This window comes from Pelodiscus sinensis, chromosome 11 (genome assembly GCF_052426305.1).
Source record: "Pelodiscus sinensis isolate ZL-2025 chromosome 11, ASM5242630v1, whole genome shotgun sequence".
Lineage (NCBI taxonomy): Eukaryota > Metazoa > Chordata > Testudines > Trionychidae > Pelodiscus > Pelodiscus sinensis.
In genome coordinates, this window is record NC_143062.1 from 16,040,482 (window position 1) to 16,065,009 (window position 24,528).

A 24,528-nucleotide genomic window follows, 5' to 3' on the forward strand; every position below is an offset into this window, starting at 1 on the left:
CCCACTCCTCAGAATGTTGCAGTGGAAACAGCCAACAGAAGTTTTCCTTTGCTGGGAAACAGGGGCCAAAGGCCACACTGCAAGTCAGTGCCAGAGCCAAGGATAGAGTCCTGACCCTCGTCCCTGCCCCTGCTCTCACCCCCTAGTTTCCCTTCCAGAGGTAGCAATAGAGCCCATCATCCCTAGCTGTCCGGTATATTTTTTTTACCTGATGGAGGAGGAGAGAGGTAGAGCATAGATGCCAGGGTAGCAGGCTGCACAAACCCAGCACTCTAGACGGGCCCCTGGGGACATGTCTGATCTGCCCCTTCCCCCCAGCCCTGCTGCTAGCTGAGGCCACTGTTTTTCTCCAGCTAAGCGGCTTTCCGCACCCTCCAGGCGTCTGGCCAGAGGATTAGCATCCCAGGGTTGGCCTTCCCTGCCAGTGGGCCCCACCGCAGACCTGGAAAGAGCCTATTGGTGGAGACGGGGAGGATCTGTTTGCTAGGCCACTCGCTGAGGAGCCAGAGCCCTGTTTGCCCTCGGGAGGGGGTCTCCTTGTGTCCCAGCCGCTGTTGCCCCTTTAAGCCCGAGGCGGCCTGCCCCTTTCGGGGAGGGGGATCTGAAAGGGACCAGGTGGGGTGTGGTAGCAGCAGGCAGAGCAAACAAAGGGCGAGCCGGCTCGGGGGACGGATTAGGGAACCCATCAGCTGTTGTCAGGCTGCCACGCCCCCTCTGTCCGTCTGTCTGTCTCTGTTCCAAGGGCTGCAGGGCCGGAGCGGACATCCGAGCTCCCCGAGCCGCTGGGAGCGTGGCTTGCTAGCCCCGCGCTCGTCCGCCTGCGAAGGGTTTCTCCATCGCTCCAGCCGCCCCCACCCCTCGAGCTCCGCAGAGGGCGGTTCGCGGCCAGAAGCCCGCGGAACAAAGAAGCAGGAAAAAGGCACCAGATGGAAAAATAGACCGGAAAATAGCGAGCCGGGAAGCGGAGCAGCGCGGATGGCAGCGGGTGGAAGGGGAAGGAGGCTTCGAGATGAGCTGTCCTGAGATCCTGGGTTAGCCGAAAGCGTTGGGCGGGAGCACAGAATGATCCGGCCGGCCCTTTCCTAGCCCCCCAGGGGTGAGGGAGTGAAGCTAGCGTGACCCACCCCCCCCCCGCCCTGAGCTAGATCAGCACCGGACTGGGCGCTGCAGGGGCTGGCTGACGGGGGGATCGGCCTGTTAGAAAGCTGTGGGGGCAGCTACCAGCTAGGACGGTCGAATTGGGGCATAGTTAGCTCGATCGTGGATGCCCCCTAAAGACAGTGTGTGGGGACCTAGTAGAAGGACCCTCCCCGCTGAGAATTAGGCTTTGGACAGGGACAGAGAGAACTGGACACCTGTATAGCCCGGACGCACCTCTCTGCCACAGGCTGAGCTTATCTGCCTGGGGGGCTCTCTCTTTTTCTTTCTTTCCCTCCCCATCTCCTGTCCACGATGAATGGCCTCCAGCCCCCCCAGGACTGCCTGGGGGGTAACGTCTGCTCCATTGAAGGGCTCCCCCCGCTGCCCAAGGGCCTCAGCGGGATCCTCAACTCCAGTGGCGGCTCATGGCGTGAGATTGAGAAAGTGTACAGCAAGAAGACACGGATCCAGGACGACCTGAGCAAATCACGAGCTGCCTCCGAGAAGCTGCTGCGGAGCAAACCAGCCAACCTGGACTCAGCGCTGGCCATGCTGCGCAAGGAGATGGTAACCGCATCCCTGCCCCCATAGCACAGCCTCCCCCACGTGGCATGGCCGTCCTCTCCATGGCACAGCCTCTCTGCCCTCCCATGACGTGCCCCCTGCCTCCCATGCACCACTTAGCTGGGGTAGACTGCTAAGCTCCCCGGGCAGCCGGCACTGTGGACACAAGTTGGGGGGGGGGGGGGTGGAGACTTGCCTCAGAACTTGGGACACTTGTGGGCTGGGGAATTTCCCGGAGTCACAAGCTCCCAAGGTTTCACTGAGAGTCTCATCGTATTTGGGGCAGCTTTCCTTGACTAGTGCCTGCCCACATTCCAAAGCTGCCCTGCTCTAAGAGCTCCAGGCTCCTTAAAGTACCACAGTGCCTGCTTGTGTGGACACAGTTCTAGTGGGATAGAGGTGCTTATCCCAGGGCAGCTATTCCTGATTGAGAAGGGAACTAACTAGCTGGAGGATGTGCCTATGCTATGGTCCTCCCCTTACTCCCACTTTCCAGGCTCCAAGGCAGCAGGCAAAGAAATGGGACCCACCATTATGTATGCCCATGTGCAGTGAGGCGGGGATCTGGCTTACAATTTTTCAACTCCTTAGGCTTGGCATGACTGAATGTGACTGGCATTTGGATCAAAATGTCTTTGGTTGTGTTTGTGTCCATGTACATGTGTAACTTTATGTTGGTGTCTGTGCGTGTAGGTGGAGGGAGTGTATACAACAGCATATGCATCACACATGTGTGGGTATTGTGCTGCATGTGTGTATTGTAAATACCTAGCATGTGGGGAGGACATATATGGGCATGTTTGTGTACATGTGTGTGTAGCATTATGTTGGGTTTGGGCAAAAATGCATGTGAATGTCCAGGCTGTGCATAAAGGATGTTGCATACATACAGGTGGCATTAGCTGGCCTGTGCAATACAGGAAGTTAATCTAGATGATCTAATGGTCCCGTCTGGCCTTGAAATCTATACATTTCAGTGTCATTAGTAGCAGTAGTGAATTAGAAATGAGGTTGTGAAGGACCTCATGGGGGTTGCCCCATTGAACACAAGTTGAGAGAGGTCAAGCTGTGTTGACATGGACCTTACCAGTAGGGATCCCAGAGGTATATTCATAGGATGGCCCTTACAATGACTGTGAATAGAAGATGACCCAAGGAGAAGCCAAAGACTCGGAACATCAGATACATTAAGAAGGGTAGGTTGATCAAAATGTCTATGAGGCAAGATGGTCAGGGATGCAACCACACACTCGGGGTGTCATTAAATCCCTGACAGCCAAAAGCTGGGACTGGACAACAAGGGGTGGACCACTCAATGATTATTCTGTCCTGTTCATTTCCTCAGGAGCACCTGGAATTGGCCACTATCAGCAGATAGGACACTGGGCTAGAGGGACCTTTGGTCTGACCCATTATGGCCCTTCTGTTGATATGGGCCAGATATAAGCAGAACTTAGTAAGATCAGTTTGCACCAAAGGCAGACACATGGTCATGGGTTTGGAAGAAGTCTATAAAGGTTGCCAACCCTGAATAGGGAAGTGGAAAGAAGGAAGAAGAGTATTAGCATCTAGGAGCCCTCGTCATGGAACGGGGCTCCATTGCACTGGGCATTGTATGGATACAACTCACACAGCCAGGCTAGTGTGAATGTGCACTGTATTTATAGAATAGGCATGTAGTGTGGTGATAACGGTGTGCAGACACTGCTACACCTGAAATACATGCACCCAAGTATGGATATCCATATATGCAAATACACACATAAAGCAGGTCTTGTTCCCCCCAACAGGAGGCAGCAAAGGTAGGATGGAATAGCAGGCGGCAGAGTCACTGGCTGAGCAGTGGGGCTGTGGGTTGGGAATTGAAGGGCATCAGGGAGCCATGAGGAGGAACGGACCCAACTGTGACAGACCCTCCTGGTCCCTGTCCTCACAGGTGGGCCTGCGCCAACTGGACATGTCACTGCTGTGCCAGCTGTGGTCGCTGTACGAGTCAATCCAGGAGTACAAAGGGCTGTTCCAGGACATGTCGTCGTCCCTTCACTCTGAGGGCTCCTACGCTGCTGAGAACGGCTTCTCTGATGAGGATGATGAATTTGAGGTGGAGCCACCAGGACCTGATGTGCACAAGGAGACACCACTGCTGGGCCGGCTCAGCCTGCCTCAGCCCCAGAACTCCCGTGACCAATGGCTGCAGGACTCCTTCCACATCACTATCTGAGCCTGTGGTCACTGCAGCCTCACCCCCTTTGGACATAGTAGCATGTGTAGCTGGGAGCTCCCTATGCTGGGAGAGGCCAGGGCTGGAGAAGCCAGGCATTCCCCCTGCAGCCAGCGATCCTGTCCCACTCCCTACAGTGCCGCCTGCTGGGAGAGGCCAAGGCTAGAGTATCTGGGAGCTCTCTCTGCAGCCAGCTCCTGTCCTTCTCCTTGCAGTGCCCCCTATAAGGAGAGGCTAGAGCAGTGCATTTTGCTGCATTGTTGTGGGTGGGCAGTTAGGATCCTGTTAGCAGGTTTTAGTGCCTCAGCAAGGAGCCAAAAATGGCCACTTTTAAGATATTTAAAAATAAAATTTAAAAACATTTGACACATACGGGAAAAAAACCCGGCCCCTCCTGAAGGGGGAGAGGCGAAATGTAATATATACAGCCTGTCGGGACTTGAACCCCAACCGAGTTGTGGAATAAATCCTCAGAGATTGACTTTGCCTTGTAATATTCCAGTACATAGGGATGGGAGTCAGAACTTGGAAAGTAATTGCAGCATTTGTGTCGGACCTACTGGAATTCTAGTTTCATCCCCCACCCTCGCTTGCCCCACAAGGTAACTGAGAAGGCCAAGAGTTACCTGTCTCCATTCGAATTGTCAGCTGGACCTGTAATAGCCTTCAGGCAGGATGAAGATGGAGGACAGGTGTGGGGAGTGCATGCCAAGAAGGGCCATGGAGGGGTATTGGTAGTGGTAGAGAAGAGCAGCATAGGGTTAGCAGCCCAAAGTGGGGGGATGTCCCAGCATGAGGAGAACAAGAGGAGAGAGAGCTCCCAAACCACGGTTTCATCTCCCCAATGTGATTCTGAGGGCTAATCTCATGACATTTGACTGGTCGGGGTTGGTGACACTGTATTCCCTGAGAAGAGCCCAGCAACTGCTCCTGCCCCACTTATCCGGGAACAGAAAGGGCTGGTATGTTGAACCTGGAGGGCTCTGTGCACTGCTTAATTAGTAATTAAAAGAGTGCTTGGGCTTAAGCAATCTTTTTACTTTCATAACTGACATGGCAAGCCCAGAGATGCCAGGCTAGGAACAGCCAGGCTTAGAGATTGAACCCCAGCAATAGCTGATTCCGTGTAAAGTTTTCTTGCATCCCTGACCCCAGGGCTACTCAACACATGGCCCGTGGGCCACATGTGGCCCGCGGTGCATTTTGGGTTTACATGGGGGCTCAACCCGCGGCCCATGGGTGGGATCCTTTGAACATGGCCTCCTCTGGGAACACACTCCACAACGGCAAGGCCTCTCCCAGGCAGGGTGAACACTGGAAGACGCAAGTGGATGGGCTACCTGGCACAGATGGATACAGGGTATCGGTGTTTCTAGCCCCCAGGGAAGAGGTGCTGGGAGCACCCAGGGTGGGGGGAGAGGTACTGTGTGAAAGAAGCTATTTGCACATATTTGCATATGCATTTCCATGTATATGCAACCACACTTAAGTTGTGGCCCCCCGCACATGTTGTGAGTATCATTGTGGCCCCCTGGGCTTCCAAAGTTGAGTAGCCCTGTCCTACCCTGTAGCTGACATTTCCTGCAGGAACTACTCATGGCCAGCAGGGGGAGCAGTGAGTCTGAATTTCTGTCCACAGGGAGATGGGCTCATGGCTCCTTTAGCAGGATGGTGGGGGCAGGGACATCCCATCCCTCCAGGCCCAGCCAGTCTTGGTGTCCCCCTGCCAGATTGATCGAGGGGACAGTGGGGCCCTGAACCCTCAGTCCCACACTGTGTCATTCAGGAGGCTCCCCACACACAATGTTCTTGTCAGCCCCTCTTCCTCCTATTCTCACCCAGCAGCTCTAGTGGGAAGGCCCCTGCTGGCAGGGGTGGGAGCGTGGCTAACACTGTGGACCCTCCCCATCCACTATGGGCCCCCTCGAGACACACAGCATTGCCTGGGCCTGGCTGGACAATATATACCCCATCCCTTCTCCCTGGGGAGGGGGGGGGTGCAGCCCTGTCTAATTTACACCAGCTGTCCAAATCTGGAAGCATGGTGGGGTCTAGTGGGTGGTCTGGGTGCTAGGATTCCTGGGTTCTAGGCCTGGCCTCTGGGAGCACACAGTGGGGTTGGGGCCAGGGGCCAGGTCTCATTTGCTTGATTTTTTTGCCCCAAGTGAGTTCAGCAGCCTCCACTGGTTCCAGGATTCCCATGGCCGAGTGGCCTTGGGGAATATAGTGCATTCAAATAGCACTGTTGGCCCTGTCTCCTGTTCCCGCAGTGTTTAACAATGTGCTGCAGCTGCCCATCCCTGCTCTGCTGTCAGCTCCCAGGTTCATGTCCCTACTCGAAGGTGAAGGAGTAGAGGCAGCCTGGGAAGGGCTGACTGCAAGTTCTTTCCAAGCTGACAGTCCACCCCCTCTCACCCTACTCAGCTGGGGCAGGTGTGGCTAGAAGATCCCAGCCCTGAGTCAGGATTACTCAGTGTTTGACAAGAGAATCACAATGGAAAAGGCCTGGGTGGGTGTGGGAGTGCATTCCCACCGGGGCTGTGTGGAGGAACTGAGGGGCATTAGCAGAGCTGGGGGAGCTCATGTTGGTATAGCTGGGGGCTGTGGAGAGGGACTGAGGGGCACCAATAGGGCTGGGTGTGTCCGGGAGCTGAGGGGAGGCATTGAGAGGTGCTGTAGGACTGGTGGGGGAGAGCCTAGGACAGGGCTCATGGGGCTGTGGGTCTGAAATGAGGACCAAGACATGACACCCTGATTCAGTTGCAGATTCTGTTGTGTTAACATTGGGGTGGGGGCTGATGATGCAGCCACTGACTCAGAGACAGCGGGTGTTTTATAGGGCAATAGGGACACGGGGTGTTGTGGTCATTGCTCCCATACACACACTTTGGAATGGTCACTGCAACCCCTGTGGGTAGGAAGTGGGGAAAGGATTCATGGCAGACTGTGTTTGGAGTGTAACAGGAGTCCAGGCCTGTGATTCACTGACAAGCAACATGTGACATGTGTGGTTGCACACAGGACATGATCCATGTGTGGCCATCTAATGGCCCTGACACACATGACATGAACACAAGTACCAGGCAGATGTGTGGCCATGAGCTTGTGCACCCACCTGTAGCCATGCATGAGTGTCTACACAGGGACCCATGGGCACAGCATATGTACATATGGCTTATTTGTGACCCTGGAGGGCAGGGATCCTTGTGCCAATGCCTGTGCTGGCGTGTGCACTTTTGCAGGAGGCTGCATGCAGCAGGAGGCCCCTGCCCGGAGCTGGGGGAGTTAGCTGCTCTCTGGGCCTGGCAGGCCATTTCTAAATTTGGGGTGGTGGCTCCTATGCCAGGACCCAGCTCAGCTTACTGGGTATTTATACCCGCTGAGCCCACAGGCAGCTATGTGAGCAGGGGGGTGGAGGGTGGGAAGTGTCAGTGGGGGTGGGGTAGGAGGGTTGGGCTGGGGAAGTTGCAGGGGGGTGTCTCCAGTCTGGTCTTAGTCATGACCCCCACAGTTGTGATCCTTTCCCCATCCCCCATGCTGTGTCCCCCTCCCCCAATCAGGACTAAGATAACCTAGTGCTGCAGGGAAAAAATGGGAGGGGGGGAAATAGGGGGTGTCCAGAGAAGGGAGCATGAGGGTGCAGTGGGAGGCTTTTAACTCAGATCTGTTTACCCCTTCTCCTGCCCCCTCAAAAACTGTATTCTCCAACTGTGACTCCCTCTGGCCATCTCCCAGACTCCCCCCCCCCCACAGCTCCCCAGAACCCACACCATCAATCTCCCGCTACCCCCATTTCCTCTAGCTACCCCCACTTTTTCTCTATCCCTTCCATTTAGCCCCCTCTCCCTACTTCCACTTATGTAGCACCTCCCCCATCGACCCCCTCCCCAGTGCATAGCCCCCCTCGCTCCCAGGACCCCAGACGTGCCTGGGCCAAAGCGCCCACCCTGGTGGGTGGCATCTCCAGGCACGACCCCATTTACCGCTGCCCTGCCCCCACCGCTGCCCCCTGGCTGGGGGGGGCGGACTCGCGCCTTTCTCTGCTTCTCCTTTCCTCTGCTTCTGCTTCTGGTTTCGTCTCCGCGCAAACTTCCTGCGCGGGGCGAGCCCGGCCCAGCCCGGCCCGGCGCGCACCCCCGGCGCCCCGAGTCCTAGGGAGGGGCGTGCAGGATCCAGGAAGCGCAGCCACGGCCGGCCGACAGGCGCTGGCAGCCTGGCACGGGTCCCTTGTTCGCTCTCGCCGGAGTTTTCCCTTCTCCGCTGCCTGTCGGGCTCGGGCACCGGAACCGAGTTGGAACTGATCTGCCCGGCGTCTGGCCCGGGGGCAGAGAGCGGGGCCGCAGAGACCCGGGGGTGAGAGCCAACTTCTCCCCAGGCTTCGCGGTGACAACACCTCTCCAGGGATCGGGTTGTCCGGGGGGAGCCCAATCCCCCCCCCCCCACAGGAATCGGAGTGTCCGGGGAGGATCCACGCCAGGGAACGGGGTGTTGGGGGGAGTCCAGCCCCTCAGGGAACGGGGTGTCGGGGGGAGCCCAGCCCCTCAGGGAACGGGGTGTCGGGGGGAGCCCAGCCCCTCAGGGAACGGGGTGTCGGGGGGAGCCCAGCCCCTCAGGGAACGGGGTGTCGGGGGGAGCCCAGCCCCTCAGGGATCGGGGTGTTGGGAGGCAGCCCAGAACCCCGCAAGTTTTCGAGGAGCCCCGTTGGCTCTGCTCGCATCCAAGCCGCCGCCGCTCGGGTGTCGTGTTCCGGCAGCGTTGGGGTCCGGCACGATGGGCATCGCGGGGCATCGGCCGGTGCTGCGGGGGCAGCCGTAACCTGTGGGGCGACTGTCTCGGGTCGGACGAGGGCTGCTCCGCGTGACCCGCCACGAGCCGCGATGAGTTCCGCGTGGAAGAGACTCCAGCGCGTGGGCAAACGCGCCGCCAAGTTCCACTTCGTGGCCTGTTACCAGGAGCTGATGGTGGAGTGCACCAAGAAATGGTGAGTGGGGCCAGCCCCCCGGGCTGGGACGGGACGGCTCAGCCGGGCATGGGCACAAGTGTGTGCGGAGAACCCCGATATAGCTAAGGGGCAGAGCTGTGCACAGGGGCCCCCAGTATAACTAAGGGGCAGAGGTGGGTGAGGGGGACCCCATTATAACTATGGGGCAGAGATGGGCATAGGTGGAGCCCCTCCATCTCCAAGAGGGAAATTAATAATGGGAGGATGAGGGGCTGAGTCTTCTGGGGGATCTTGGAGGGATTGTCAAAGGGAGAAAGAAGTTCTTCTCTTGTTCATTGACATGAGTTAATTAATCCAGCTGGCTGGGGGGAGGGGAGGGGGCAGGCACGTCTGGCGGAGGGGGGTGGATATTAACTCTTTCTCAACCATCAGTTCCAATGGGGGCAGTTCAACTATGTGCAGGGAAGTTTCACTCTGGGATGGGTTTTTCCTATTTTAGCCACAGGGATGGAGCTCCCAAAATATTGTTGGGGTGTATGTGACTGAGTGAGAGGTGCCCAGGACAGGTTGTTGTCCTGGGGTGGAGCTGTCAGGGATAGGCTGGAAGACAGGACACACATACACTGTGGTCCTGGTGGGGAAATGTGGGAGTTGGGGCAGGGGGAGAGTTGAGGGTGGAAAGGGGTCGATCCCCACAACTCCAGATTATAGTGGTTGAGTCTCTCCTTTCTCCTTTGGCCCCATGTTCCTGCTTCCACCCCCATGCTCCCTGTTTTCAAATCTCCCTTCCCACCCCATGCTGACTCCAGCCCCTAGCAGGCCTTTGGTCAGAAAGGGGCGACCTGAGGCACAGAGATGGTTGTTGTGGAGTTGGAAATTTGTAGATTTGGTGGGGTGGATGTGATGTCTGAGGGGGACTGTGCCCTCTGTGAAGGTGTTTTCCCTGTCCATGCAGGGCCTGGGGTGTGTGTGTGTGTGGAATCTAGAGCTGAACCTAGGATTCAGGGACTGATGGAGGTAGGGACACCCCTCCATGCTGGGGAGCGAGACAGAATGGAGAACGTGCTCTAGAATACAGGGACTGGCAGAAGGTGGGCATCTCTCCAGGCCTGGAGGAGGGACAGGAGCTGGAAGGCTCTAGAATGTGCACTAGATCCTAGGGAGTGACAGGTGGTGGTGAGGCTCTTTTAGGTTTATGACAGGACTGGAGAAGTATAATGCATTATCTAGAACATAGAGATGAGGGAAGCTCTTCATTTCCTGTTTTGGGGGGACAGAGGGTGGCTAGAGTTGGAGACACCCCTGTGATTTAGGGGGAATCTCGGAGTGGAGAGATTCCCCACTCCCAAGCTCTGGACCATCTCTGTGGAAATAGAAGCAGCCAGCATGGGAGGAGCCTGGGATATTTTTTAACTAAAATTACCTTAAAAGGGATTGGGGGAAAATGTAAAATATTTAGTGGCAGCAGCTAAAAATAGAAACAGGAGAGACGGGGAAGAGCAGGGGTAGGGACCTGGGGGAGAGGGGCAGAGGGACTGTAGGAAGGGTGGGCCTGTTTGGAGGTGGGGTTGGTGGCAGGATAACGGCCTGAGGCCTCTTTTAGGATTAGACCGGGGCGCTTGCAAAGCAGAAGTATCCCAGCAGGGTGCCCTCCCCAGGCACCTCCCTTCTTCCTTCAAACTCCTGCTCATCTCCCTCAGACTCCTCCCCTTCCCTTCAAATGCCCTCCCCCAAGTGTTCCATCTACTCTCCCTGTGGTTCCTCCTCACAGTCTCTTTCCTCAAGGCCTCCTCCCCTTTCCAGATGCCCCTCCTCTTCCCCCTCATGACCTCTCCCTTTTCGCTGGCCCCACCCTGCATGCTTCTCCCGCCTCTCCTATGGCCATGCCCCAGTGATTTCCCCCACTGCAATATCGGGTTAGGGCCTAAAGCCCTTCTCTCCTCAGCCTGGGGATATCTCCCTGCCCTCGGGCTCTGGCTGCTCTGATCCAGCTCTGTGGTTGGGGGGGTATCAGGTTCCTAGCAGGACACCAATTTAGCTCAGCACCTGCAGAGATGCTGTGATCTCCAACCCCCCTCCTGACAGGGCTAAATTTAGCCCCTTGGCCACAAGCCCAGGAGTGAGGAAGGTGTTTGTAAGCTGGCCCAGGTCCCAGAGCAATGCACCTGGCCAGGGATTCAGGATAGGAGTTGCAGGGGGCTGCACCTTGAGAGTGAGGAGCATTGGCAGCTGTAGGGAGCCCAGGGCTGGGATGGCAGTGGGCTGAGAGTCAGGAGTGAGGGGCACCAGCAGAACTGTAGGTGGGGGAGCCCAGGGCTGAGTTGTAGCTGAGCTGTGGAGGGCTTGTGAGCTGGGACTAAGGATTTGCTACAAGCTGTGTGTGTGTTTATATTTCCACCTCATACAAGAGCTAAGAATACCCTGCAACAGTCAATGTTATGACAGTGTTAGGGTGGGGGAGGGGCGCCTCCTGGGTGTCCTGACAGGGCTCAGACATTCTGGCTAGCACGATGTTTAGAAACTCCTGGGTGGGTGGTTGTGAGTGTGCCAGGTTGGATGGTCCCATCCGTCTGCTCTGGGGCAACTGGGCAAGCTCAGCCTATTGACCTGGCATAGTGAGGTCTTTGGGTTGAAGGTGAGGGGCCTTGGCTGAGATTCTGGGAGAAGGGGAACCCTGGGAATCAGTGACAGCATGGGGTAGGGGAGCGAGGCCATGACTGACAGACAGGCGAGGAGCTGGCCAGTAGACTCCATAGCATTGCAGGCCAGCCCAGTTCTTCTGGGAGCCAGAGCTAAGACAGCAGGGGACTACGGGTCAGGACTAAGGGGCATCAGCAGTACTGGAACGTCTGTGTGGTGCATCTGGAGGAGGCTGAGCCCTGTTCACTTGCATCCACTTGCTGTCAGGATGTTCCCAGTTTTCTTTCATGTTGTGAGTTGTGATGCTGAGGGGGATGTAAATGAACAAAGTGAGCTGCTATTAACCCTACTCAACTGGTCAGAAATCCCACCTCCCACAGCTCACAGGCAGCTAGAGCAGCAGTGACACCCCCCTACTCTGCCAGCTACTGTCCTGTAGCCAGAAACCCCCTGGACAACTAGTGAGTCAAATTCAGTTGGCAGTGTTACCATGTGATAAACTCACTGTCAGCACCCCACCCCCTTAATAGCCCTTGCACACCACCCCAGAGGAAGCTGCATCTCAGCCCTGGGTGGGAGATTCTTGGATAAACAGCCCCGTGCCTCTTCCAGAGGTGGGTGCATCTCAGGCTGGTGCATAGAAGCTGCCGAGGAACTGAGGTAACCTCATGTATAAGCATACTTTGGAAGTGCGACCCAATCAGCCAGGGCTGGGCTGCATACTCAGAGTTTCCAGAATGTCCCTTTGCAATAACAAGAAACCTTCAGCTCTTCCCTGGTGCCTCCGAGCCAGGAATTCCAGCCTTTACAGCCAGTAATGAATTACACCACTTCGCAGTCCTGTCTGCAACCCTGCTAGGGAGATAGCAAACTGGGACACACACAGACTCTCCCAAGGTTGTGCAAAGGATCCGTGGCACAGCCAGGAATGGAATCCAGGAGTCCTGTTTCCCAGTCCCTTCCTCCCTCCTCCTGAATTAGCCCTCTGAACCCACCCCCTCCCAGAGCTGGGGATAACACCAGGATTCCTGACGCCTGCACAACTCTCCTGTTCTAACTCCTAGACTCGATTTCCCACAAGGCCTGTAGCGCTGCAGCATCTAGGGTGTGTGAGTGCAAGCAACAGCCAGCCCCACCCCAGGGCTCGGCCCATGTGGCTGTGAAAGATACTGAGCAAAATGTCTGAGCCAGAAGCTCTTACGTCAAGGGGTGAAGCAGGAGTATTGGGTGTGTGTGGGAGGGGTGCCCAGCACTTCTCAAGGACCATGACAGAGGCCTCAGACTCCTGGCCCAGAGGGCTGGGATCCTACCGCACACTCCTGCTATCTTAGCCCTAGCCCCACGCCTCCTGAGTAAACACCCTGTCTGCCCTGAGTCCAGGCAAACTCAGCTTCTCTGGGCTACAAAGTGATTCACTGGTTTGCACCATGCCAGGGCTGGCTGATCCTATCTGGACCTGGTAGTAGGGATGTAAAAGGTTAACAGTTAACTGGGACGGGCTGGAGCAGCTGCCTGCCTGCCCTGGGCAAGGGGTGCTCCAGCCCCAGGGAGAACACTGCAGGCAGGAGTGGGATCGACCTGCCTCACCCCCACGCAGGTTGTACACTGTGGCTCCCCAGGAGCGGACTTGAAAGGGGCTGCCAGCCTGTTCCTGGGGAGCCAACTGCCGAGCCTGCAGCGTGTGTAACCACTAAGATTTTTAACAGTTACACAGTTAACTTTTTAAACAACTTTTTACATCCTTACCTGGGAGACAGCAGCAGGGGGCAAGGTGGGAGCTCGGTGTGGGGGCTCTCCCCTGCCAGTCAGTGCTGACCTCAATGTCCCAGTGCGGTGCTAGGGGAAGTTGTGATGCAGAGGCCAGAGGTCAATGTGGGGTGTATGCCTCTTGCAGTCAGCACTGAACCTAATGCCTCGGCGTATTTTTCTCTCCAGGCTCTTCCAATCCTTATCTTTTTCTCTCTGCCCCAGTGTCTCTCACCCTGTGTAGGGAGAGCAGGGGGTTCAGGCTGGGCCACACCCACCTCTCCACACACATTCAGTGGCTAGGCCAGGAAGATAAAAACCCTCCCCACCTAGCTCTGCAATATGCTGATCTGTGGGCAGCCCAAACTAGGAGTAGTGTTCCAACCTCTAGCCCCCATTTCCCTCCCAGAGCTGGGGACAGAACCCAGGAGTCCTGGCTCCCAGCCCCTTCTAGGCTAACATACTGGCCCCCTTCCTTGAGCTGGGGGCTTCCTGACTTTAGTTCTAACTAGAGGGGTTTCTGTGTGGAGGGACAACTGGTCAGATCCAGGGAGCGGGGAGGATACTGAGTTAGATGGAGTTGCACAAGGGGGCAGGTCTGGGGGTTAGCAGAGGTGCCAAGGGGGGAAGGTTTTCCATGAAGAACATGGCTGGTGAGGGGCAAACGCTGGGGCTAGGGCTGGGACCTGGGTCACCCACGACCATGATCCCAATGGGAAGAGTCCTTGGGACTGTAGCTGCTCTTCCTCTCCTCCCCTCCTAATTTGTTCATTTGTTCTCTCCTCCTTGCAGGCAGCCAGACAAGCTTATTGTGGTTTGGACCAGGAGGAACCGACGCGTCTGCTCCAAGGTGGGTGGATTCAGGATTCCCTCCCTGTAGTGGGACCAGCTGTGATCCAGCCCCACGGTGGGGGACTGTCTGGCTCGAGGCTGGGAATGGCACATGTGGCTGTTCCCCTAAAGGGCACCAGCTCTGATCTGGCTGGGTGTGTTCTGCAGGCACACAGCTGGCAGCCAGGGATCAAGAATCCGTACCGGGGGATGGTCGTTTGGATGGTGCCAGAGAATGTGGATATAATGGTGACGCTATACCGGGTAAGGAACTTCTGCTTGCACAAGCACACCATCACCCTGCTGCACACACATGCTCATGTACCCCTTTGCACAGACACGTGTGTTCTTACACTGGCCTGTGTATGCCGGCACAAGGACTACACCAGCACATGAGTGACTCTTACCCAGATGTGCAGCTCTGTGGCTGTGCTGGTGTTTGCACCAAAGCAGTGATGCATCTCTCCCACTCACAGTTACACAGCAGCTCATGATTACAGTCCTTCCGTGCATAGATGTGTACCTGTGCACTCCTCTGTGTACCTGAGGGTGCACATTGGGCACTTGCACTTGCAGTCACACATCCATCTGCACACCACCACATGCAGTCTCAGGCCTCTCTTCGTATAACCACATGCACACACTGGTACCCTTGTGAAGAACTCCCCCGTCCTGTGAAACAAACAGTGCAAAGCCCCGCTCACCTTCTGCTGTCCCCCACAGGACCCCCATGTGGATGAGTATGAAGATAAGGAATGGACCTTTGTGATTGAGAATGTACGTCCTGGGATAAGCAGAGTGTGGTAACTCAAGGCTGGACGACAGCCAGCAAGGTCATGGGGTGTTCCATTGCCAGGAAAGCCAGATGCAGCTTCCTCTGGGGTGGAATGATGCCCCAAGGGCAACAGGGCTGGAAAGTGCCTCGCTACCCCTGTCCTTAGCGTGATGGACTTTTGTCTGTGCCTGTCGGGACCCACCTCTGCCAGCCACAGGCAGCAAGAGTGCCCCCCATGTTGACGTCCCTCTCCAGCAGTAGTGGGCAACATGCAGCCCAGGGACCCACCTATCAACCCCATTCCCTACACACCTCTTATGCACTGGGGCACTGGAGCCCCCCCCTCTGCTTTGCTGGACACTCCCAATGTTCATGGATACATTGCCCGGGGTACAGAAGATAGCACATCATATGTCTAATGAAACTAGTCCTCAGGTCAATTAGACTGGAGCCTCACGAAGCAGCAAATAAAGGTCTTGGGAACAAATGGAAGCTTACAAAAAATTCATAACTTGCCTTTTTGGGCCTAAACTTACCTAACAAGATACTTTTCCATCTAATCAGGAATTGCTCCCCACAAATCTTCCTCCCAGTGCATAACAACCAGGCTGGCCGTGCTCCTCTGTTCACAAGAGAAATAGGCTTGCAGCTTGTCTCCTATGTACCTCTGTGCCTCCTGTTATGCCCCAACTTCCATTGCCTTGGCTCGTAAACATGAAAACACGAGGCCCCTGTTGCTTGTGTTTCCCTGGCTGCAGGTTTCTTGTAGTTTCAGGCTTAGTAAAGCTAATAAGGTCCCTGCTGGGAGTCATGTGGGACATGCTACATGCAGGGGAGAAGCATCTTACCACCCACTGTTCCTCACTTCAGGTGTCAGCCCCAATTCCCAGAACTTACCCTAAGTAGGGAATGTACATTTTGCAGAGGTCATGATGACTAATGAGCTACTGGCTTGCAGTAGAGACCTCACTTGTCACGCTTTGGTGAGTTATGGTGAGTGTACCAGAGCCCTGGGCACCCTCTCCGTGCCCTCTCCCAGTTCGGACTAAAAGCTTGCTAGCTCACAGGCGGAACACTGGAGCCATTTAACACCACAGAGTCTGTAAAGGGAACAGTGTTGCTGAGGGAAGGTGGGAAATCAGGATTCCTAGGTTCTAGACCCATCTCTAAGCATGGGAGTGGTGTCTGATGGTTACAGAGAGTGGGGCCGGGGAGTCAGGACTCCTGGGTTCTGTCCCCAGCTGTGGGAGTGGAGTGGCATCTAGTGGTTTTAGGGTAAGAGGGGCTGGGAGTCAGGACTCTCTCCTCTTCCCAGGAGTCCAAGGGACACCGGAAGGTGCTAGCCTCGGCCGATGTTAACCTTCAGCGCTTTGCCCGCCCCACGCCTGCCCAGGCTGAGCTCAAGTTGAAGCTGAAGCCACGCTCTGTTAAGGTGGTGTCTGCCACGCTGCAGCTCACGCTGTCCTGCGTCTTCCTGCGTGAGGGCAAAGCCACGTGAGTTCTGTCAGTGAAGTGGGGTCTATGGAAACAAGCCTGTCTGGGAACAGGAGTGTCCCTTGGCAGAAGGTAGGGCAGGGATGAGTTTTGGCTCGCATGTCTCTCTCTGTGCTGTGCCAGCAGTGTAGGCAGTGCAGGAGCTTGGCCCAAAGAGGGGCTGGACAAGGAGCAAAAGACTTGGCTGGGGGTGGGTGCTCTTTACGGACATCTTAGTGCAGGAGGCAACTGACTTGGCGTAACTGCAGGGGAAGAGGGCAATGTAGGTAGCTATCTTGACATGGCTTTACGGGAAGAGAGGGGCGTTCGCAGTCATCTTGGCATGAGCGAGGAGGAAGAGGGTATGTAGGCAGTCATCTTATTTCTAGGGTCTGTCGAGGCAGCCACGCTGGCACCACTGTTGAGGAAGAGCCTGCTTTAGAGGGGCCACCTTGGCAGTTTTTAATAGCAGGACGTACTGTCACCTGGCCACAATTGGTGCATCGTTAACAGTCCCTTCCACTGCCTGTAATGGCCACAGAGGCAAGGGTGGAGCTGCTCTAGCCCATAGCTTAGGAAAGGCCCATGCTTCTGGAGGGACAGTGCGAATGGTTGCGAGAGTCATGCCAGGCTGGGGAGGGAGGGAAATAGGGCTTTGAGCCCCCACTGCAAATCCCCTCCTTACACCGTGCCTTGCCCCAGAGACGAGGACATGCAGAGCCTGGCCAGCCTCATGAGCGTCAAACCCAGCGACGTCGGCAACCTGGATGACTTCGCTGACAGCGATGAAGATGACGAGATGGCCAGGAGGGGGCAGCAGGAGGACAAGAGTGGCCAAGGCACAGGGCCAACAGGTGGGGTCAGCCAGCCAGTCCCCCCTGCCCGTGCTCCTCCCAATCTGCAGCCCCTGCCATCTCAACCCATGCCCCTCACTCCTAGCCTACAGCCGTTGCCATCCCAAATCTTGTCCATTCATGATTGCGGATTCACTTGGTTGCCTTTGGTGGGGTTCCCCTTGGCCCCGCTATTGCTGTGGCCCTGAAAGCAGCTCCTAATGTCTCTGTGCCTTCCAGCAGAGGGCGCTCACTAGGGTTCTCTTTGCTGGGACAGTGACCGGGCCCAGTCTCTTCCCCAGGGCTGGCGGTTCAGTCCCCGCTCCTTGGGGTAGCTGTGCTGTCTTGGGATTGGTTATTCTCTCTCTCTCTCTCTCTCTCCTGTCTGTCTGCCTGTCTCCATCCCTTCCTGGCTGTCCATCTGTGTCCTGCACTGTAGGTTTCATTCAGACCATATTGCTGGGCTATTTCACAGGTAGGACCATCCCGCCGAGTGGGCTTCAGGGCAGGTGAGGCGCAGAACGTGCAGCAACTGCTACATCTCTCTCTCTTTCTCTCCCTGCCTCCTCCCTCCAGACACATCGCGAGAGCTCAACACACTTGCTGAAGAGGAGGAGAATCCCTCGGCCCCGGGGACCAGCAGGGCAGCAGCTGGGAGAGCAAATCCTCATGGAGTGCCCCTGGAGGCAGGTAAATCAACAGTGGGTGCAAAAGCCCTGGGCTGGGCAACAAGACTCCTGGATTCTGTCTGGAAGGTGAGCAGGGTCTAATAGTCTGAGCAGCGGCTGGGAGTCAAGACTCCATGGTTCCCTCCCCTACTCTGGGAGGGGGTGGGGGGTAGAGGCTGGGAATCAGGACAGCTGGGTTCTGTTCCAGCTCTGGGACTGCGTGGGGTCTAGTGACCTGAGGAGAGGAAGGGCCAGAGCTTACTCCCGCCGCCCCAGGTCAGGGATATGGGGAGTTGCAGTGTAGTTGTCCTCCACTTCCATTGCCCTCATCTCTGACTTCTGGGACCCTCTCTTCTGCAGGCTCTGCCAAGGGGGAAGCCGTCCGAGTGGCTGACGTCCCAGATGCCCCCCAGCAGGAAGTCCCCGGCCCTATCCCGGAGTTGGTCCTGCAGGGAGCAGCACCCTCCCCTCCACCAGTGCTGATGGGCACCCTTCCAGTAAGTGGTGCAGGCAGGGCCGGGAGGGCTGGGCAGAGCATGGCAGCCGGTGGGAACCTGATGGGAACTGCAGGGGCTCTGGAACCAGGCGATAAGGGGGAGACGGGGACCCAAGCCCTGGATCAGGCCCACAAGCCAGGCACAGGCCCCTCGCAGGAGATGGGACAACGTGGTGGCAACCCTGGGGCTGAAGAGGAGGAGAAAGCAGTTGCCTCGATGGAGCGGCCGGCATCAGGGAGTGATACCAAGGGCAGGTGAGTCTGGACTCCTGGCTTCTACGCTAGCTCTGGGAGAGCAATGGGAGCTAGTGGTTAGAGGAGGGGGCTGGGAGGCAGGACTCCTGGGTTCTAGCCTTGCTGTGGCAGGCAGGGGTTGGAAGAGGAGGCAGGGGGTGCCAGTGATGAGAGTGTGGTGGGAAAAGGTTAATGCTCGATTGATCGTGGATAAACCCGGGGCCTTGTGTGGGTTTCGCTTCTGCCTTCTGGAGCGTCTGACAGTCGCTCCCCTCCCCAGCTCAGGACGAGTGCGGGTTCCCACCCAAGGAGGAAGCCGTACTTCCCCTGCCCAGGAAGGGAGCTGGGCTGCCAGCTCTGCCCCGTGCCAGAGGGGTGGGGCTTGGGATGCAGCTGGCCAAGCAGGAAACTGCTGTTCTCTACTGCACAGAGCAGATTAACAGAGGAGGAAGTTTGGGGGTGGGGCAGGGAATGGAATATGGGGCCTGTCCCTTCTAGGGGGCGCTAGCTGTGGTCTGGCCCGAGGGAGAGTGGGGTCTAGTCTAGTGTGTGGCGGGTGCCTCCAAGCCACCACTCCGGGGTTTCATTCCAGGATCTGAGAGGTGGAGTTAGAGAAGAGGAGTTTGGGGGGTGGGGCGGAGAGCCAGGATGCTGGTGTCTGTTCCTGGCCTTTCAGTCCCTGTGCCGAGAAGGCTGGTTTTGTTGTCAAGGTGGGAGGATGAGAAATCACCCCAGGAGGCAGCTCTGCCCTCAGGATGAGACCAGTTCCCCTTTGTTCCTCCATCCAGGCCCAGTGACATCTGGATGCCCCGGATGGAGAGCCCTGTCCCTGCCCCACGGCGTAAGAAATCCCTTCTGCCGGAACCCGCTGCACCCACGGCCCCACCTCCTGAGGTACCCTCCATCCAGAGACCCGGATGGGAAGGCACCAAGCCACCTTCCTCCCAGCTCAAACTGGGGGCATCAGAGTCAGTGCAGGACCCTCGACCCACAGCCTCTCTGCCTGCACCAACAGTGCCTGCCAGGGCTCGGCTAGCCCGGCCCCGGTCAGCAGAACTGGCAGCCCAGCCAAAGCCACTGCCTCGGCCCCAGAGGGACAGGCGGGCCCGTTCGGTGTCTCCAGGCATCTCTGTAGTGATGTATCTCAATGAGGACGCACCAGGACCTGCCATTATTGCTGGGGAAGGCACCAGCCTGGCAAGGAGAGGCCTAGGAGCAGATGTGCCCTCGGCTGCTGCGCTGCTGGCCGTGTCATCTCTGGTGGGGTTTCCTCCAGGGCCATGGAGCGGGAAGGGAGAGGAGGTGGCAGCAGATGTGACTAGCCGGCCAAGCGTCGGGAGTGCTGTTGCTTATGCAGTGGTGCCCCCAAAGGAAGAATGGGGCAGGGCAGCAGGAGAGGGTCCCAGGTTGGCGCCCCATCTGGAGGGGCTAATTACAAATGGGGCAGGTGGGAAGGATGCTGCTGTGCAAGGAGGGGCTGGAGATGCCTCCTCTCAGGTGGTCCCCCCCAAGCCATGGAGGTGTCGGCCGGAGGATGTGGTGGAAGAGGGTGCCAGGGGGGCATCTGGAGGGGTGACAAAATCAGGCACCCTGGGTGCGATCCCTGGCCAGCTGGAGATCGGTAGCTTGGAGCAGGCCGCAGAATGGAAGAATTGCAGAGCAGACAGGCGGGTGCAGAGCGTAGAAGTTGTGCCTTCGCTGGAGGGGCACAGAACAGAGCTGGCGGCCAAGGAGGATTCTGGGCAAGGAGGCTGGCCAAGCCCAGTGGCAGAGCCAGCTCCTGGAGCAATGCCTCCCAAGCTGGAGCAGCGCAAAGCAGTGGGAGAGCGTCCCAGGGCAGCATCCCAGCCAGAGAGGTCAGGAGCGGAAAGGGCAGCTGGGAAGGATTCCGCAAGGACTGTTGCGCATGGTGGGGCAGGTGATGCCCCCTCGCAGATGGCCCCCCCCAAGCCATGGAGGTATCGGTCAGAGGAGGTGGTGGGCCAGGGGGCTGGGGAGGTGTGCAGCAGTGTGATGGAGGCAGGAGCGAGAGAGGGACTGTGGGGGGCAATCCCAGCCCGAATGGAGGGGGCCAGAGCAAAGGCATCTAGAAGTTCCTGTGGAAGTGCACTGCAGCCAGTAGCAGTGGCCACCCTGTCTCTGGAGGCCCCTGCCCAGCTGGAGGGCACCGCGGAGAGCCCAGGAACACACGGCAGAATTCCAAGGGGTGCCACCCCCTGCACAGTTGAAGACCAGCTGGAGAGGGCTGGACCAGAGGAGGCAGCGGGTTCCAGGGAGTGCAGTGAGGCGGTGGGCTCCCTGCCCAGCAAAGAAGATGCCAGCGGGGCAGGGCCCCCCCTGGAGAAATCGCACTCAGAGTTCTGCACAGACCAGCTGGCTGGGCATGCTGCCCCAGGAAGGAGCAGAAGACGGGCTGCAGCCCTCACTACGACATCCCCCCAGGACGTGCCCATTCCGGGCCCCCCAGCCCCCTCCGCTGAGCCCTACGTCTCACAGTGCCACCTTACCCTGAGCCTCCCGCCCACCTGCTCTGCCCGGGAGAGGAGTGCTGGCCCGTCATCCAACGAGGGGACCCAGGCGTCCGGGCGGGAGCCATCTACCCCGCCCTGCGGTGCTGCCCGGGATAGCGTAGGGCAGGGGACGGCCCAGGTAGGGACAGTGAATGTTTGTGCCCCCAGCCCTGCCAGCTGCCATGGTTGCTTGCCCTTGCTTCCAACTAATCCTAGGGGCTGTGGGGCAGGGGGGAGTGGAGTTTGTGGAAGGACAGATGGAACCACAGTCTTACTACTGGGACACAGGTGGGCATCCTATGGGATGGGAGTAGCAAGTTCCTCCCCTTTAATTGGGGCGTGTGGCGGGGATAAAATCCATAGTGGGCTACCTCCTTCCCTTTAATTGGGACTGGGGATAACACTTGGCGATGGATCACCAGGGCCTTGCAGTCCCCTTGCTAATCTCTTCCCCTGGCCCGGTGGCCCACAGACCCTGCCCAGCATCTGGCCTGCTGACTGCGCTGCATGGGGGTGGCTGGATCCCAGTTGCCAGTGCGCACTGGGCACAGTGGGGCCAGCCAGGAAAACCCCCTTGCCTAGCAGGGGGCATGGGAGGGTGCAAAAACTGGGGATTGGCTGGGTCTTTGTCCCGTACAGCCCCAGACCTGGGACAAAGAGGTGGCTCAGTGCCTCTGCGTTGGGATCCCTGAGGATGGAGAAGGTACTGGTGCCAAGGTGGTGGTGGGGGGGTTATGCAAGCAGGAGTATGGGAGACCTAGGAGGGCAGTATGGTTGCATGGCTGGCCAGTGCTAGGGCGGGCTTAGTGTGGGGGTGCTTTGCCTAGCGTGCAATGAGCCAGTGCCTCCCCAACCCATATCCCACCCCATCCCCTGTTTGTCTCTTAGGAGGAGCCCCAAGCTTCTAGTCCAGGCCTGGTCAGTTGCAGCCAGTCGCTACTGGAATGGTGCCAGAATGTCACAGCTGGCTACCGGGGTGTCCGGGTCACCAACTTCACCACCTCCTGGCGCAATGGGCTGGCATTCTGCGCCATGCTGCACCACTTTCACCCAGAGAAAATGTGAGTCCTGGGGCTGCAGGTTGAGACTGAAAGGCAGTGAGGAAGCCTGGTGTTGGGCAAGCAGGGGGCTGTGAGTCGGGGTTGAGGGGCATCAGGAAAGGTGAGTGTTGGTGGGGAGACCATGGAGGGGGAGTGTCTCTGAGAGGCAAATGGGGGCAGGGTAGGAGGATGGGTTGGGATGCAGACTCTGGAGTAGGGATGTGAGCTATCGATTAATTGAATAATCAACTAACTGCATGAAATCTTAGTGGTTACACGACTATTCGATAGTCCCTGGGGGTGGGACCAGCAGCCAGTGTGCTCTGCCACCACTCCTGGAGAGCCCCCTGCCACCCTGTCTGTGTTGCTGCCTCTGTATCAAGCCAGCTCCCCTCATGGTCTGGCTGCCTGCCACCCCACACTGCTCCATTTGATACAGAGGCAGCAAGGGAGAGGAAATGCAAGTAGTTGACTAGATTAACCAATAAGTTTAGGCGTATCGGTTAATCGACTAGTCGACTACTCATTCACATCCCTACTCCGGAGATCTCATTCATTGAGCAGGATCTATCATTGTCATGTCTGTCTGTCCTCCTCCAGCAATTATGAGAGCCTGGACCCTCTCGCTATCAAACAGAACAACAAGCTGGTAAGTTTGCGATCCCAGCAGGTGGGGGACAAAAGACTGTAAGAACATAAGACTGGTGCTACTGGTTCAGCTCAATGGTCCATCTAGCCCAGTGTCCCGTCTTCTGACAGTGGCTTGTGCCAGATATTACAGAGGGAGTGAACAGAACAGGGCAATTTACTAAGTGATCCCTACTGTGTCCAGTCCCAGCTTCTAGTTGTCAGAGGTTTAGGGACACACAGACCATGGGGTAGCCTCCCTTATCTGCAACCCATGTTCCTCACATCCTCTGCTGCAGAGATCAATGGAAAGCATTCATTTAGCTTCTCTGAACCGGACTTGTCTTCCTTGAGTGTCGACTTAGCAGCTCAGTTATCCATTGGCCCCACCAATTGTTTGCCAGGCTTCCTGCTTCTGATGTACTTAAAATATTTTACTCTTCAAATTCTTTTTTGGCCTGCCTAATTACACTTTCACACTTGATTCACCAGAGTTTATGACCCTTCCACATCCAATTTTTAAAAGATGTCATTTGTCTCTAACCACCTCTTTTACTCTGTTTGTTTAGCTAGTATAGTATGTTTGAGCCTCTTCTTGTTGTTGTTTTAATTTGGGGCATATCTTTAGTTTGAAACCCTATTATGGTATTTTAAAAGGTTTCCATGCAGTTTGCAGGCATTTCACTCTTGTGACTGTTCCTTTTAATTTCCATTTAACTAACCTTTTCATTTTTGTGTGAAATTAAATGCTACAGTGTTGGGTTTCTTTTGGATCCCCTTCCCCCCACAGATCGTGTGCAGCACTTCGGAGTAAATTGCCTCTCCGCTTGGGGGATCCAGAACTAGGTGCTCCAAGAAGCAATAATTAATGGTGTCTAGAAATGTTACTCTGCAGCTGGCCCTGAGGAGAAATGTTCCTATTCAGTATGGGGATAGTGGAAACCCCCCACTATTATTAGGTTTTCTGGTTTTGTAGCCTCTCTAATCTCCCTGAGCATTTCACAATCACATCACCTTCCTGGGCAGGTGGTCAGTATATTCCTGTTACTATACTCTAACTATTCAAGTATGGAATTTACCATAAAATAGACAGTCTGCTGCATTTAAGATTTTCCCTATGTTTGATTCAATACTTGTTTTCATCTGTAGTGTCCTTCCCCCACCAGCACCTCACCTACTCTGTCATTCCTGTCTATTTTGTGCCCTGGCATTACCGAGTCCCATTAGTTGTCCTCATTCCACTCAGTTTCTGTGGTGCCTGTTACAGTAATACCCTCAGTTAGCAGCAGGCCGGCCAGTTTTTATCCTTCTAGCATTTGGGTACATAAGCACTTTATACAATATGTCAGTATTCAGTTCTCTGCCTTCATGTGATGTAACTGAATTGAACTCGCTTTCCTTTCACTGACTCTCTTCAGTTCCCTCCTGTACTTTATCAACATCTAGTCTCTCCTCCCTTCTAGGATATAGAGAATCTCTATTAATAGACAATCCCCTAAGGGATGTGCCTGTCTGAACCACATGCTCCTCTGTACCTTTGGCTTTCCCCCAGGCCTTAGTTTAAAAACTCCTCTTCCACCTTTTTAATTTTACATGCTAGCCATGAAGTTCCATTTTGGTTTAGGTGGAGCTTGCTCTTCCTGTATAGGCTCCCCCTTTCCTAAAAGGTTCCCCAATTCCATATAAACCTAAGCCCCTCCTCCCATCATTGTCTCAGCTACTCATTGAGATGCTGCAGTTCTGCATGTCTAACTGGCCCTGTGTGTGGAACTGGAAACGTGGCAGAGA

The 24,528-nt window shown here is 56.4% G+C and overlaps 2 protein-coding genes across 6 annotated transcripts in view; both read left to right on the forward strand.

Moving 5' to 3' along the window:
* The first annotated feature begins 1,023 nt into the window (after positions 1–1,023).
* Positions 1,024–4,952, forward strand: FAM89B (family with sequence similarity 89 member B). The gene is made up of 2 exons (XM_006131613.5): positions 1,024–1,707; positions 3,641–4,952. Exons 1-2 carry the CDS (start codon positions 1,453–1,455, stop codon positions 3,923–3,925), a joined length of 540 nt encoding a protein of 179 aa, XP_006131675.2. The 5' UTR covers positions 1,024–1,452; the 3' UTR covers positions 3,926–4,952.
* Positions 4,953–7,442: 2,490 nt separating this feature from the next.
* The window catches only part of EHBP1L1 (EH domain binding protein 1 like 1), a 34,577-nt gene continuing 17,491 nt past the window's right edge, over positions 7,443–24,528 (forward strand). The window contains exons 1-13 of one of the 5 annotated variants that reach the window (XM_006131614.5): positions 7,443–8,278; positions 8,679–8,906; positions 14,046–14,103; positions 14,253–14,348; positions 14,808–14,861; positions 16,175–16,353; positions 17,035–17,186; positions 17,605–17,640; positions 17,742–17,855; positions 18,194–18,584; positions 19,352–21,212; positions 21,962–22,134; positions 22,714–22,762. In XM_006131614.5, the coding sequence (XP_006131676.3) occupies positions 8,803–8,906; positions 14,046–14,103; positions 14,253–14,348; positions 14,808–14,861; positions 16,175–16,353; positions 17,035–17,186; positions 17,605–17,640; positions 17,742–17,855; positions 18,194–18,584; positions 19,352–21,212; positions 21,962–22,134; positions 22,714–22,762 (3,267 nt within the window). In that variant the 5' untranslated portion in view covers positions 7,443–8,278; positions 8,679–8,802. Of the gene's footprint in view, positions 8,907–14,045; positions 14,104–14,252; positions 14,349–14,807; positions 14,862–16,174; positions 16,354–17,034; positions 17,187–17,604; positions 17,641–17,741; positions 17,856–18,193; positions 18,585–19,351; positions 21,213–21,961; positions 22,135–22,713; positions 22,763–24,528 lie in introns of all 5 variants that reach the window. The other 4 variants (XM_075939246.2, XM_006131615.5, XM_006131616.5 and 1 more) reach the window with 4 other exon arrangements.

Excerpts from the sequence above, each read along its gene's own strand:
- FAM89B (XM_006131613.5), top strand. The coding sequence starts at position 1,453 with ATGAATGGCCTCCAGCCCCCCCAGGACTGCCTGGGGGGTAACGTCTGC. Across the intron at positions 1,708-3,640 it reads CCATGCTGCGCAAGGAGATG|GTGGGCCTGCGCCAACTGGA; the intron begins GTAACCGCATCC and ends CTGTCCTCACAG.